Source organism: Rhinopithecus roxellana, chromosome 18 (genome assembly GCF_007565055.1).
Source record: "Rhinopithecus roxellana isolate Shanxi Qingling chromosome 18, ASM756505v1, whole genome shotgun sequence".
NCBI classification, from domain to species: domain Eukaryota; kingdom Metazoa; phylum Chordata; class Mammalia; order Primates; family Cercopithecidae; genus Rhinopithecus; species Rhinopithecus roxellana.
This window is the reverse complement of record NC_044566.1, coordinates 2076547-2092160: the sequence shown is the minus strand read 5'-3', so window position 1 is coordinate 2092160 and position 15614 is coordinate 2076547. Positions and strand designations below refer to the sequence as shown.

Below are 15614 nucleotides of genomic sequence, written 5' to 3'. Positions count from 1 at the left end.
AGGTGCCCGCCACCACGCCTGGCTAATTTTTGTATTTTTAGCAGAGATGGGGTTTCACCCTGTTGGCCAGGCTGATCACCTGACCTCAGGTGATCTGCCTATTTCAGCCTCCCAAAGTGCTGAGATTATAGGCGTGAGCCACCTCGCCCAGCCAGATTAATCATTTCTAAAGTATACAGGTTCACATGCAAATGAACACAGAAATAGCAAGAAAAAAATCTATCCTTTATCTGTATCTATACCTCTATAGCTATTCTGATACAGTTACTCCAAAACATAATTTGATCACGCCCTTTTAAAAATCCTTTTAATGTGCAGGATAAGGCACACAGTGGCTTCCAGCATGCGAATGGACATCCTGCTCTTGTTCTGGTATTTTCTCTTTGCAGATTTTGTTTCCTGTTTGTCCGTATAAATCCTCCCCTCTAGACCAGTGTTTCAGAGGACATATTTGTGGGCTGAGAAATCAATGTAGTGGGTCATGACACACATTTTAAAATGAAAGAGAATAGAATACTACGAGTAAAAATGCAGTGTTTAACAAGCATCATGGCTAAGTAGTATTTTGTGAACCCCGAGTAATGTCTCTATGTAAAACGTGCTTTTAGTTCCTTGGATGCGTTGGAGTTTTCAAGTTTCCCTGCCATGGTTTGCTTAAGAGAGAGCCCACATTTCATTTTAAAAATCCATACAATTCCATGCAATGTCTGGCACCAAATAGATTCCTTGGAATAAATGAATGAAGTGTGCCCTTCGTATTTCATGATTTTTCCAAACCTTTTTGAAAATTTGAAGCAAATTGCAAATAGTAATAGGAAATACTACTGCTAGTTTTACCATTTTGCCTGAAGTTAACCTCTGATATTTTGTAGCCTAAAAAGAACTACATATCTTGAGGTATGCCATAGGGTAATTTTCTCACCTGAGAAAAGGAACATTGGTTTCTAAAGCCATTGCAGAGGGTTCCGAAGACATGCTCAGTCCCCACGGAAATACAAATGCATTCCGATTAGCCGCGGTGCCACATCACTGGGTGTTTTAATGATCATCAGATTAAAAAGACATTTTTATGATCCCACATCTCCAGATAGAAAGCACAGAGCCTCTTTCTTGTGTCACTGTCCCCAGCCTCTAAATTAGAGATAATTTCAAGCCTGGGTAAGTGAATGGTGGCGACCCTCCACCAAGCTGCAACTACATCAGTGAAATTAATGTTCACAATGAGAGTTTTACTGTCTGGTATGACATGTAAGTGATTCAGACAAATCTCTAGTTGCGCTAATGTTTATGTGGTGCAAATAGGGTGTGATTAGAAGGAACTAGACCACCACCAAGAGTGTGCTCCTGTCTCCGAAATCAAGGTCCTATAGCTTCTCTTAAGGACTGAAATAGTCACTCGGAAGGCAATTTAGTGATTAAAAATCTAAGAGGACTTTGTTACAAAGGGGACTTTATTACTAGTAATATATACAAAGGTAGTTAACTACCAAGAGACAGAGTCAATAAAATTCTCATAAAAAATTTTAAAAAGTATACTATTTTGACTTATAGGATCCGCTGCTGGGCACTGGTTATTTACCTAAGAAAGGATCTGTGAACTGGCAGAAGTATGATGAAGGTCACCTACTTTAAGTTGGTTGTTTGCACTCCTGTATGCCCCCTCCATCCTGCTGTTAAAACCAGTTGGACCCCCTCCAGCCGGTCATCTCACCTGAGAGCTGAATGACCGTCACCAAATGCAACATCACCAAATGGATGTGACCTCAGCAAGTAACTTCACAGCTGCGAGCTTTTGTTTGCTTTTGAGTGACATGGAAAAGCCTGTATGGCCAAAGTTTTTACTCATTGCTTTGCCTAAGTCTTCTCATTTCACGTACTTCTTCTCAGTTTATCCAGCTTTTCACATAAAAAGCAAATAATAAAGCCAAAATCCAAAATGTACATATTTTTCAGGGACACAGTGATGTACCAATTGTGCATATATCAGTTCTTCCTTGCTTTAAAATGGAGATTTCTTTCAAAGGGTTATGTTTGACTATGAGTCCGAGTTTTCAGTATGAGGAAGCTCTTTTGTGGGCTTTTAGGACTTTGGGTAATGCACAAATTCTCAGGTGTCTCATGCAGTCAGTGTTCTGTATATCAGTGTAAGTCTCGGATCTAGTTCATGTCTGACCTTGTTTGGGCTCTGCATAGTTTAGAACTTAGTCATTTGCATGGGGGAGAGAAATGAATCATATTGTTTACTGTCTTATTATAATTAGCGTGTTATTAAATTTGCAAATGGCCACTAATTGCCCATGTACAGGGTCTAAGTATGAAAACTGAAGATTTCAAGGAGAAACCAGGGTGGAGTCGGTAACGGCCCGAGAAGCTCTGCACAGAGTACATGGTGGACGACTGTGTTGACTCATTGAATAAAGGACTGGGTGAAATGATATTGAATATAGCTCACTCACGATGGCGTGAAATTTTCTAGGCTAATCTGGGGATTAATCATAAAAATGACTCAAGTCAGGCATAAAGAGCCTAAACACCGGTAGGTAATTAGGAAATAGGTTTTTCTCTTCCAATACTCTTCAGGAGAGAGAGAGCAGGGCACCTGCCCAGTCTCTCTTTAGAACAATATTCCATGGACCATGTTGTTTCTAAGCATTTCTTCACAAAAGGAAGAAAACCCCAGGATATTGTATTATGTGGCAATAATGAGATGCAGATAGTCAGGAAGGTCTTTATTAACTTGCTTAAGGAGAGCTGCTGAGTGGCTTAGAGGATAAAGGGCTGGATTTCTCTTTAGAGCCCCCAGTGGGAGTTTAATTTGCAATCCAGTGTAGAGACACAATACACAATAGCTGCTTGCTTTAACGGGTTGATAGTATGAAAAATATTTACTGGTTATGAAAGATAATCCACTTCTGAGAAGACTGCCTTATTTTCAGAATTTCAGGTACAATAGATCCTTTCCCCACTGACGGTGCATTATAGAGCATCCCGGTTGCAAAGACTTCTTTGCTGCATTTGGCTCATCTAAAAAATGATAAACTCTTTATGCTAGATACGTATCTCTAGTCTGACTGACACACTAGCTGCTGCAGATTTACAGCTAATATGTTAAGGTAATTTCTCAGGATAGTTCATGCAATTCAAAGGGTACCTTTTTGATCAGATTGATCTAAATATTTAATAGTTATAACCTTCTGCTTGGTTTTGCTCCTTGGTTTCAAAGAATAATGAAGTGGCATGACCTAGCGGGGACAGCACAGTCACGAGAGCAGTCCGCTTTATATTCTCCCAACAAATATTTATTGAGGGGCTGTGAATATAGCCCTGGCATTACTCAGCCATGTTTCTCACTTTGCCGTTACCGACGTCGGTTTCTGCATTCACACAATTGAGAAAGGAGTGGATTTTTGCCTTTTTAAAGAAAGTTGCTGTAGAGACAGACGATGAGGGCTTTTTGATTGTCTGTCTTTCCCCTGTTCCAATCGTGATGGCTATTGAGAATCACTGCTGATCATCTGTCCGTACAGTTCTTACCGGGGTTCCTGGTGCTAGGTGAGGGCCCACCACCTATTTAATTTGTGGCGAGTCTGGGGCAGGCATCCGACACCCCACTTAGAAGTTGAAGCCCACATGCCCAGCAAGTCATATGTGTCCTACAAAAAATATGCTCGGCCACTCTGCAAGTGAGGGTGGATTTCTTTTCAGTAATCAGGAACTCAGTCCCAAGCAAAACTTGAAAGAGGCCAAGAAAAAGGGAAATGGAAAGTGAGGAGACATGAGTTCTGGATGTGAGGAATAATCCTAGTCTATCACGTGTGCTGTGGATCCCTGGTACTACGGAAGACACTTTATGGCAGGTGGGTAGAAAGGATTTTCCAGGAAAGGGGAGAAAAAGAGGAGGAGGAGGCAGGGGGCACAGGAAGAACATGCTCTGTTTCAAAAGTGGCATCTGGCGGGACAATGACAATGGGCAAAACAGTTTTATCTGTCCACCTCCCACATGTTTTCCTGGCAATAAGTTTGTGTTTAACTTCAGAGGGGAATTCCTTTCTCAAACACAGACTCTGTATCATTATTTTAATTTTATTGTTTTCAGAGACTATGAAGGACATAATAGAAAGAATCCAGGGTTTGGAGAAAGGAGAGGTGTTTGATTCCTGACTTTGAGACTGATTAGTTTTTGTGATTATGAGACAATCACTTAATCCCTCAAAGTCTCAGATTGCTCATTAATAAATAGGGATGGTAACACCTGCTTCACCCACCTCACCGAGATGTAAGGGTCCGGGGGAGAAAGGAGATGTCAATATGCTTGGTCAACAGGAGATAACCACTTACAAAAAGCTGTTTATATTATGACCAGAATGCCATTAACATGTCACAGTGTATATCTGAGTATTTCTCACTATACATATGTACCTAGAAGCACTGTTTTTGTTCATTTTCTTCCTCTGGTTCTTTGCACTTTGGAGGAAAGATGCTAAGAGTTAATGCTGAATTCCTGTGTGACGGAAGAGAACCAATGGAGATAATTCAGAGCCTTGTCATCAAGCTAACAAGGAGCTTCCAAGTACAAAGCTTATCCTGCTCTGATTCCATGCAAGGGCAGTCATTTTCTCCTCCTTCTTCCTCAAAATTCATGGTAATATTCTAAAGGAATGACACACCCTGAAGTTTCATGTCTCACCCTATATTCATCCATCAGCCTGCAGCGTCTATTACCCTGACTTCTGCACCTAGAGAGCTCTATCCGCCTGTCATCCACTTCTAGCATTCCTCCTGCCCTTCTGCCAGCTCTGGTTGCAAGGCCCTCAGATTCTCTCAGGCATTTACCTCCTTCTTCTTCTAGCTGCAGAAAGTGCTGTGAGTGCACATCTCAAAAAAAAAAGTGAGAGGCTCCTCACTTTTCCCACGTCACTGACATTTTGGGAGGATCCGATGAAGCTTATGAAGCCTCTGCCCAAACAAGTGCACGTACACCATGGGGCTCATGGGCCACTTGGAGCTCAACTATGAATCCACGAGTGGTTTATGGCCCTCTGGTTAGAAATTCTCTCCTCTTTGGAATTTCTTTCACTGAAAGTAGATGCACCTTCTGTCTCTGATGTGGTCTGTGAGAGGGCAGAGGCAATGCCAGATTTGTTTATCAGTGTTTTGGATTTCCAGTGGCAATCCCTGTGCTTACATTAAGCTTATTGGATGACAGTAAGGAAATTAACTCCACAAGTTAATACAAGTCTGGTTTATAGGCCTCCTGCTTGCACAATTTCCCTGTATGAATTATTGGGCATTTATACAGAGAAAGTGTTATAAGTTAGGAGAAAAATGTCACAAACATTCACAACAAATCGTTAGACATTAAAAATATATATATTTCTAATTAATATAGGGAAGAAAGAGCTTTGTGCTCTCAACATAGATAAATTGGGTTACTGATACATATATTAACATTGAAAGTTAATTTCAAAGTGTAGATGAACACAGTATTATTTCTATTAGACATTTAGGGAATTAAAAACAATGAAATATATAGCTGCAAGTCTCAGGCACAGGCACTCTTGACTACTGCAGAGAGGCAAAGAAATTAGAAAAAAAAATCCTTTTCTTCCAAAGAGACATATTCCCTTCTTGTCAAGCCCAGGTTTATTAACATGGCAAGGGAAGAAACTTCACACAGCTCCTCCTTGCTTACTGTCCATTTAGTGATAAATGGAGACCCCCCTTCTCTGGGGATGTTAATCTGGTTTCCCCAAAGGACTTACTCATTTGGAAAATGAGGAAGATTTTACATTGATTTAAAATGGTTCTGGAATGCAGAGGAGCGCCTCACTTTGTATGAGACAAGAATTCAGACAGTCACAGATCATCAGGAGAAGAGCATATCAGTAAACCATCTTCCACACTTTTTCTAATTTCATGAGCACTCCCGCCCCCAACTCCCCACACTCAAATAAATCACCATGGGGAGAAATCATCAAGGGGAGTGAAAAAGATTTAACTGCTTCAGACAGGATAAAACACTACAAGACCTGCACATAGGCAAGAAGCCTAGGGGATGCTAAGCTCTGCATCCCATTATGGGATGTCAAGATTTGCATAAGGCAGACTAATGCCTCATACTTCAGTCTCGTTTCAATGTGTCAGAGATTAAATGATGATAATGTTGCAACTTCTGTTGCAGACATCAGGAGCAGAGAATAGCAATTTGCAAACACCGTCCTGGAGCACATCCCAGGTTTCCGTGAGTAATTCAGGGGCATTTGAGTCATTCTAAAGCATCCTGCGTCTTGTCGCTAAACAATGAATGGGTAACTGTACTTGATGTGGCATAGAAGCATCTGAAACCCATACGATATTGACTTAGGATGTAATTGTGTGTCTTTGAATTTTGATCTTTCACAGTTAGTTCTACCTGATATAATATTTAGAATCTTTTTTTTTTTTTTTTGTAGAAGGGGATGTCTGCAAGTGTTCCCTTAGAGAAATTTGCAGAGTTGCATTGCTTGGTGGAATGCTAGCCCAAGAATTATTTTGTTTATATCGTGAAAAATGATGCCCTGGCTTCAAGAATCAGGCTTTTGTCATGAATAGCAGTTTCATGCTCGTGAAGACTGAAATGGATTGATTAGTCTGAGCACTTATTACAGTGCCTTAAGAATAAATGCTTTATTTCCCCTAAAGAACATCTATGATAAAATATTTATAAATGTTTCAATATATATTATTTAAATGGTTCACATTGGTTTTCTTTTTTTCCTCTCTCTTTCTCTTTCTCTTTTCTTTCTTTCTTTCTGGCCAGTGTATTACTCTGTGGTCTAACCTGGAGTGTAGTGCAGCAATCACAGCCACTGTAGCCTCAACCTCCCAGGCTCAAGCGATCTGCCCAGCCTCAACTTCCTAGGCTCAAGCGATCTGCCCACCTCAGCCTCTCAAGTAGCTAGGACCATAGGTGCATGCCACCATGCCTGGCTATTTTATTTTCATTTTTTTTTTTTTTTTTTTTTTTTTTTGTAGAGACAAGGCCTGTTTAGCTACTTTGCCAGGGCTAGTCTTGAACACCTGGGCTCAAGTGATCCTCCCACCTCAGCCTTCCAAAGGGCTTGGATTATAGGCATGAACCACCATGCCCAGCTGATTTGACATTGGGATGCACTTCAAAATGATCCAGTGCCAGAGGAGGGAAATGGGCAGGAGTAGAGATGAAATGGGATGGGCCACAGAGAAAGTTCATTAATCTATTGTTTATACTTTGGTCTATGTTTGAAATTTTCCATAAGGAAAACTTGAAAAACAATTATTTTGTAAACAAATGGCCCTATGGAATAAAAATATATTGTAAAAAATTGTTTATAAAATACTCTGACTCCAAACTCAAAATGTTCTTATTCAGAATATTTATGTAATCAAATAAAATATTTGAAATTAATAGGGACTTCCATTTAGCTTATGTGATCCTTATTAAGTAAAAATGCCACAAGAGTTAGTTCTATCAAATAGATTTATATGGCAGACTGCTCTTTTATAGTAAATTTTAACTCAAACAACTATTTAATAGTCACTTATTATATGCAAAGAAATACTGTACATTACAGTTTTTTTGTTGACATCATTTTTAAGCACCTGTTTATAACTTATCAGCTAAGGATACACTGTATCAGAAAGTAATACAACTGAATTAAAAAAAAATATTTTGAATCTGATTTTCATTAATTTGGCCAGGCTGTCTTCAACTTTCTTCTCCAGATTTCTGAGATGTACTGCATTGTTGTCGAGACCCAGTCTTCCTGATCTTTTTCACTGAGTAGAGAATAACATGCTCATGTGATTTCACTTTATTCTGGATAAACTCAACCAGACGTGGAAGTGCCATTCAGAGCAATGGAGCACCCTAGTGGCCTGAAGGAGCCAAGGACTCTCATTCACCATTTGAATCGGGTCTCATAGTTTTTGAAACCAAACGACTAGAAATAATTAGCCTAATAATATTAGCCACATCATCACATGAGATGAAAAAAGTGTTGTGAATTAATGGGATCTTTATATCCAAAATGGCACAGACAATTAAACATTTAGTCAATATTAATTTTAAGGGCCAAGTAGCCTAGAGACTGTATCCCAGAGTTATACATCCCCATAATCAGTATAAAGTGCGCTTGGCATTCTTGAGTTTATGGGACAATTCTCTTCAACTAAAGTCTTATGACTATGACTCGTTGCTCCTCAGTGAACAAATATTAATTTTAAAACTTTTTTTTCTGTCTCTTTTCTCCTGCGGTCTGAGCAGCATTGCATAGGTGGCTAGGGGAAGAGACTCTTAGAGACAGATTGACTGCACTCAAGTCATTCTCTGTCCCCCATGAGCACAGAAACTTTGAGCGAGTAGATTAACCTCCTTGTGCCCAGTTTTTCCACCTGTAAAATGGAGATAAGTGGAGCAGATGCCTTATAGTGTCGTGAGAATTAGATTTTTCAGACAGTGCCTGGCACACAGTAAGCACTACAACTCCTTGCTGCAAACATTTCTTCTCAGACTGCAGTCACATCCATCATCTGCACAATCATATCTTTCCTATACGTGTGTCCACCACTCTTAGAATCTGCATGGTTTTCTATACTTCCAATTGCATATCCAAGAATCTATAGAAAATGAACTGGTTTGGGCAACACAGAATTTGTGAAATCCTACATATAAGGCTATGGAATAGTAACGGAGTAGAATCACACGAGAAACTCCCTTGCTTCCTGTACACAACTCACCGTACAGTATAGCCCATTATATTTTAACCAGAAATAACTAAAGTAGTGAATTACTGAGCGGTTTAATCTTGTTGTGGTCACTGTTCCAAACAGCCAAGGAGAACATTTTGAACCCTTCTGCAAAATTTGTGCAATAATTTTCCCCTATGAAAACTGAACAAAAAAATGAACCTTAGTTAATTTAAGAAGCCTGAAGGGTAAATTAGCCACACACTGTATTATTTGGTTAAAAAAAGCTATTTCACGGTGAAAATAAAAATGCCTTTAAGCATAAAGAAGGTACAGTCAAAGATTTAAAACTTGAAAGAAATTCCAAAAAGGTCATTGCATTCATTCAGAAGAAAATGGATTACTGACCTCAGGATCAAACTGTGTAAACTTTAAGAGTCATATAACCAGCACCAGTGCTGAGCACCAGCACCGAACGCTTTTCCTTCCACAGCTTATGTTTAACCTCTCCTACCTTCTAAAAGAATGACCTGAACTATTCCATGAGAACATGACATCCGAACTTGTAAACTTATTTCCCTCATCACAGCCCATAAAGAATTAGACACTAGGCCGGGCATGGTGGTTCATGCCTGTAATCCCAGCACTTTGGGAGGCTGAGGCGGGCAGATCACCTGAGGTCAGGAGTTTGAGACCATCCTGGCTAACATGGCGAAACCCCGTCTCTACTAAAAATACAAAAATTAGCCAGGTGTGGTGGCGGGCGCTTGTAATTCCAGCTACTCGGGAGGCTGAGGCGGGCAGATCACCTGAAGTCAGGAGTTTGAGACCAGCCTGGCTAACATGGTGAAACCCTGTCTCTACTAAAAATACAAAAATTAGCCAGGCGTGGTGGCGGGCGCTTGTAATTCCAGCTACTCGGGAGGCTGAGGCAGAACAATTGCTTGAACTTGGGAGGTGGAGGTTGCAGTGAGCCAAGATTGTGCCATTGCCCTCCAACAAGAGCAAAACTCAGTCTCAAAAAAAAAAAAAAAAAAAAAAAAAAGAATTATTATACACTTCTCAACTGTGTAGTTAAGACTCCCATAATCTGGTGTGTGGGGATGACCTGGTCTGGTATTGCTAAGTTTTCTATTACTACAGCAACTGTGCAAGTGGCCAAAGTTGCCAATTCATATATTTTTGAGAAAGTCATAAGTGGCTCAATCCAATCTTTTCACATGAAAAAAGTATTGCAGAAAAGCCTACAATAAGAAAATAGATGTCTTATAATTATAGTTGAACTATGTTGTACTTGAGATTTTGATGTGTGTTCCCAAATACTGGTTAATACCACCACAGGGAAATATAATTAGCAAATTTACACACTATGCCTGGAGGGCTCACTATAATTCTCGCTATCCTCTGAGGGGTAGACTTTGGGATTTCCAAATGATGAGGTCTGTCTAGAAATTCATTAACTTCACTTCCTTGAATAGAGTCAAAAAGAATTCACCCTATTCCATTCTCCAATAAAATGAGGTTCATGAAGTTTTAATAAACTTTTAGTTCTAAAAGCAAATATTAATTTGTTCATTTAATGATTTTCTCTTATCCATTTTGTTCCTTGGAATGAAACACGATTTGTGAAATTCAAACGTTCTACTATTTACAAATACAATTTCATTTATTAATGGCCTACAATTAAGAAGAATTTGTTAGCTAAACAAACAATTAGCTTCTTTGTCTGAAGAATAAATAGGGAGAAGGTTATTCATTCATTGTTAAAGGTTCTTAGTCTTGACCTACTTTTCACTTGTTCAGATTGCTTTCTAGATGTTCTAGTTTTTGTACCTAAAGTAATATTGCTAATCAAATGATGAATGCTTACATATTTATGTATTTTCTTTTGGTGAAGGAGCAGGTTAATGCATGCATAAAATGTTACTACACTGTAGATCAAAGTCTACTTCCGATCCTACCACTTAACCCTAAGGAAGATATTTAACCTCTCCACCGTGAAGTTTTCCATGTATAAAACAAGAATGTCCACAGTTGCCATCTACCCTGTGTTACCAGTAGAGGGTCTTGACTGCAAGTTGTCCAGGTTCTTGGCGTTTTTAACGAAGAATTGGAAAAACACCCCGCAAAGCAAAGAAAGAATGAAGCAACGAAAAAATGAAAGCAGGGATTTACCAAAAACAAAAGTACACTCCACAGTGTGGGATTGGGCTGGGCAGCAGCTCAAGGGTCCAGACACAGAATCTTCTCAGCTCCAAATACCCCCTATAGGTTTCCCATTGGCCACTTCATGCTCACCTCATGTAAATAAAGTGGTGGCCTCCAATCAGAGGCTGAAGTGAAGTTAAAAGATCACACTCCTCTGCAAACATCTGATTGGTTGCAAAAAGCAATGGAACAGCAGCTAAGGTGAAGTTGTAGAGTTGCATTTCTACACAAAGGAAGACTCTGCCTGCAGTAAGTCTGACTGGTTGTGGACAGCCAATTTCCCATCTGTGGTGCAGAAAAGGTGGGGGTTTGCAGAGGGAGTAGTCTGGTGTCCTTTTTTTACTTAGGCATGGAAAGTTACAGTTTTCCTTTCAATTGAGTTCTAGGGAGTCGACATGAAAGCGCCTTAGGTTCCCTGCCTCCAGATCCTATCCTCCTGCCTCACCTGGAGAGGAGTGGGGGATCGAATGCCATCATGATGGAAGAGACTGGTTATAATTTTTCTTAAAGAGAAGATCCTTTTCATTAATGAACTTCTTCCCCAAAATACACACCATTGGGAAAACATTTTGACTTTGTATACAAACCTTAACATGTCTTTTGGAAGATGAAGACATTCTTTGTGATTATTAAAGGAATCTGTGCAAAAACAGTACCTTTGGCACCGAGGCCGTGTCATTTGAAGGAAGAGCCATGTGGTTAGCCAGTTACAAAAGACTGGCAAAAAAAGTCATCATGAAAATCTTATTTTGCCAGCTACATTCTTCTTTTACAGGGACACAAAATAAATGTTTTCTAAGGCAGGCAACAGCCTGTCATGGAGCTCACTTGAGTGGACTGATTCCCACCTGCAAACCCCACTGTGGGCTGAGTCACTGGATGAGAAAACAAAGATAACGGGGCTGCGTTAGAGTGTTCCTTGGATGGCACACGACCAGGAGAAAAGCAGTTCATCCCAAACAGCCCACAGCCGAGTGGCATTAAGCGCAGGGTAGTAACTGGATAGGTCATCATCCCAGATACCGCCAGGCAAAGCTAGATGGATGGCAAACCGCACAATGAGGGGTTAGCTGTGAACTGTACATCAAACGGAAATCGGCAATAGAAACTTACAGAGAATACCACTTTCATGTTATAAGGAAGAATTAAAAAAAAAAAAGAAAAGAAATCAGTAGCTAACATTTAATCTTCTCTGTCGAACATTTATCAAGTTATAATTTATTAAATCCAGTTGCGGTCTGTGTCTTTCTGTATCACGAGCCTTTTCTGTCATATTCTGCAACACGGAAATATTAATTCCTACTTATTTGGTCACAGTGGGTGTATATGATTTTTTTTTTCAAGCTGATACCTGCTCTGAACGACCACGGTCATCACCTGAAACTTTACTCTTTCACATCTGTGCAGACATGGATGTACACAGGTGCACGCAAGCACAGTGTCCATGCAAAAGGAGTGGGGGGATGTCTACTCCGCTTACCTTCGGCTTCCCTGATTTTTCTTCCCGCCGCGGATTTTCGAAGCACACTCCTCCCGGAGTTGAAGAGGCTAGCGAGCTCGTCCAGGGGGCTGCTGAGAGGCCTGGAGCTGGGAGGGCTGTAGGGCGCGGGGGGAGAGGCACTGGAGCCGGCCTTCCTGGCTTGGACCTTGGCTGCCTTCACTGGGGAATACGGGATCTTGGGGAAGGAGCTGCAGGGCCCGGCCCCAGGGGCAGAGTTTGGCTTTGGGTGGACCTTGGGCGCCTCTGCGCTCGGCCCCGCTTTCCCCAAGCTCACCGGGGCAGGCTCCGGAGGGAAGGCCAAGTGCGCGCAGGGTCTGAAGGTCGCGGGGGGCGGCCCGGGCGGGGGCGGGGGCGGCGTGGACGGCGGAGAGGCTCGGCCGGACCCGTTGAACAGCGCCAGGCCGGGGGACGCAGGCCTGTCGCCTTCGCCCTTCTGGCTCTTGGAGTACTGCGGGGACAGCGGGCTCGACCCCTCCGACTGCACGGGGTACTTGAGGTTGGTCTCCAGGACCGGCAGCTTCTTCACCTCCAGGGGTGTCAGGGGCGACTCATCCGAGGCGGGGGAGCAGGTGACAGGGGTCGGGGGGAACACCAGCAGGGGCGGCCGGTGCGGCAGCAGGTTGGGGAAGGGCGGCGGGATGTCGCACGCGTCCCCGGGGGGCCCCGCCACCTCGTCCTCCGGCGCGCCGTGGAGCAGGGGCGGCGATGCGCGCAGGAAGGAGCCCGAGCGTGGGCCGCCGTCGTCGGGCAGGCAACACTTCATCTCCTCGTACACGGACTCCCCGGGGTCCGGGCTGTCGGGCCTGGCCGCGTGCCCCAGCATCTCGATGTACACCGGCTCGCCGTCGTCTTCGTCCCCCGGGGGCGTGGCCGGGGGCAGCGCACACTGTGGGGTCCCGGGGGTCAGAACGCGCGCTGCTGTCCCCGGGGCGCCCGGGGGCTTCGCGTCCCCGGGCCGGGACCCCGATATCTCTTCGTAGGAGCCGCTGAGCTTGGTGTTGGGGCTGCGCTTGGGCTTTCGAGGAGGGATCTTCTTCATGGTGCTGTAGTCGTCGCTGTGCGGTCTGGGCCGGGCCAGAGCTGCGGCAGGAAAGGATGCGGTCAGTGGGTGCCAGGCCCAGGGGTGCCCACCTCGCCCGGGGCTCGCCTCGGAGCCACGGCCGCGCGCCCCGAGAATCCCAAGGGACCGGGCCTGCATGTTCCTCCACCCGCTAGGCTCCCCGGCTGAACCTGAACTCCCGAGACCACCACCGAGAAAAGAGATTTGATCTTGGAGACGAAGAAGACTCCCACCCCGGAGGAGGGTGTCCAGTGGAACGTCAGGGGGTTCCAGGACGTCAGCCACCCACGGAGGCCGCGGAGGTGAGGTCCCTGGAGACACAGTGGGGAAGGGACACTCAGGGATCAGGTGGTGGAACACCCTTAGGTGTGGATTCTTAGGACCTAACACAGGTGTGACATAACATACGGGTTGAACTGGTCCTTATGATTTGAAACTCAGGAGACTTGACCAATTAGCTATTAATAGTTAGTGGCGGGAGGGATTGCATTGGGGAGTTATACATGATATAAATGATGAATTGATGGGTGCTGACGAGTTGATGGGTGCAGCACACCAACATGGCACAAATATACATATGTAACAAACCTGCACGTTATGCACATGTACCCTAGAACCTAAAGTACAATAAAAAAAAAAAAGAAAAAAAAAAAGAAAAATATGTAAACATCAAAAAAAAAAAAAAAAAAAAAAAAAGACTATGTAAAGCCCAAAGAATAAAGGTAAAATTTTAAAAGTTGTTCAGCCTTGAAGCAGTATAATAATAGGTGATTGTCAACAAACAGTTCATACCATAGCAATTATGATGTGGCATAAGTAGATACTAAAATGCTTTTTGCTTCCTGGTGTCATAATAAAGTTTCACATTTACTAAAGGAAAAAAAAAAATAGTTAGTGGCATATGGAAGCTTCCTGTCAGAAATGAGTGTGATTATTTAAATGATGTAAAATGGGCTGGGTGCAGTGGCTCACGCCTGTAATCTCAGCACTTTGGAGATGGCGGATCACCTGAGGTCAGGAGATCAAGACCATCCTGCCCAACATAGTGAAACCCTGTCTCCACTAAAAATACAATTAGTCACGTGTGGTGGCGGGCGTCTGTAGTCCCAGCACTTTGGGAGGCCAAGGTGGGCGGATCACCTGAGGTCAGGAGTTTGAGACCAGCCTGGCCAACATGGTGAAACCCCATCTCCACTAAAATACAAAAAGTTAGCTGGGCCTGGTGGTGTGCACCTGTAGTCCCAGCTACTCAGGAGGCTGAGGTAGGAGAATCGCTTGAACCTGGGAGGTGGAGGATGCAGTGAGCCGAGATTGCACCACTGCACTCCAGCATGGGTGACAGAGTGAGACTTGGTCTCAAATAAATAAATAAATAAATAATAAATATGATGTAAAATGGACAAAACAAAACAACAATAAAACACTTGTGTAGATGGAGAGACTTTAGAAAAGGATTTTGTTCAAATGTCAGGGAGGACAGGTTTTACAATCAGTACCTTTCAATACTTAACAGAAACACATCCTTAACAAGGAAACCAAGAGAATAACATTTCCCTAAGAACTTTTCAAGGGGAAACTTCTGAAGGTAAAAAAAGAAGCCATACTCAGAAAAACAAATAAGCATAATGTTATTACAAGAGTGAATTTCAAAAGCGATGGAACAAAACTACTTAAATATGAGTTTAAAACAATTATTGAAAATTAAGTCAAAAAAGAAATTCCACAAGACTTCTTTTCTAATGCTTTTTCTGTAAATTGTAATAATGTTTTATTAAATAAATATAATTTCTCTGATAACAGAGATGTTAACTTTGGAAACATTATTTCGAGTCTTAGAAATACCCAAATTCCCAAACCTTCAATTATTTTACTAATTTGGTATTTTCTGAATCTGTAGGGATTCTTGATAGAGGCACATCTGCCTTTGTTGAGTTCCTGAGTTATTTAACTGAGGCCACTGTATTCTTCCCTCACGGTGACTGCACATTTTGACAGCAGTCTCTGTACCCAGTTTTTGGAAGACAATGCCGTCTAATGGTTAAAATTAAAGTTTTGGAATCAGATGGACATGGGTTCCAATCTCAGCATGGCCTTTTATTCATTCACTGAGTCATATGCATTCAACCAGTATTTACCGAG

The 15614-nt window shown here is 42.4% G+C and overlaps 1 protein-coding gene across 2 annotated transcripts in view; it reads right to left on the bottom strand.

The window, feature by feature from the left end:
• MYO16 (myosin XVI) overlaps positions 1-15614 on the bottom strand; it is a 609548-nt gene that overhangs the window by 56372 nt on the left and 537562 nt on the right. For both annotated transcript variants that reach the window (XM_010384748.2, XM_010384747.2), the window contains exon 32: positions 12395-13495. In XM_010384748.2, coding sequence (XP_010383050.1) covers positions 12395-13495 — 1101 coding nt within the window. The remainder of the gene's footprint in view (positions 1-12394; positions 13496-15614) is intronic.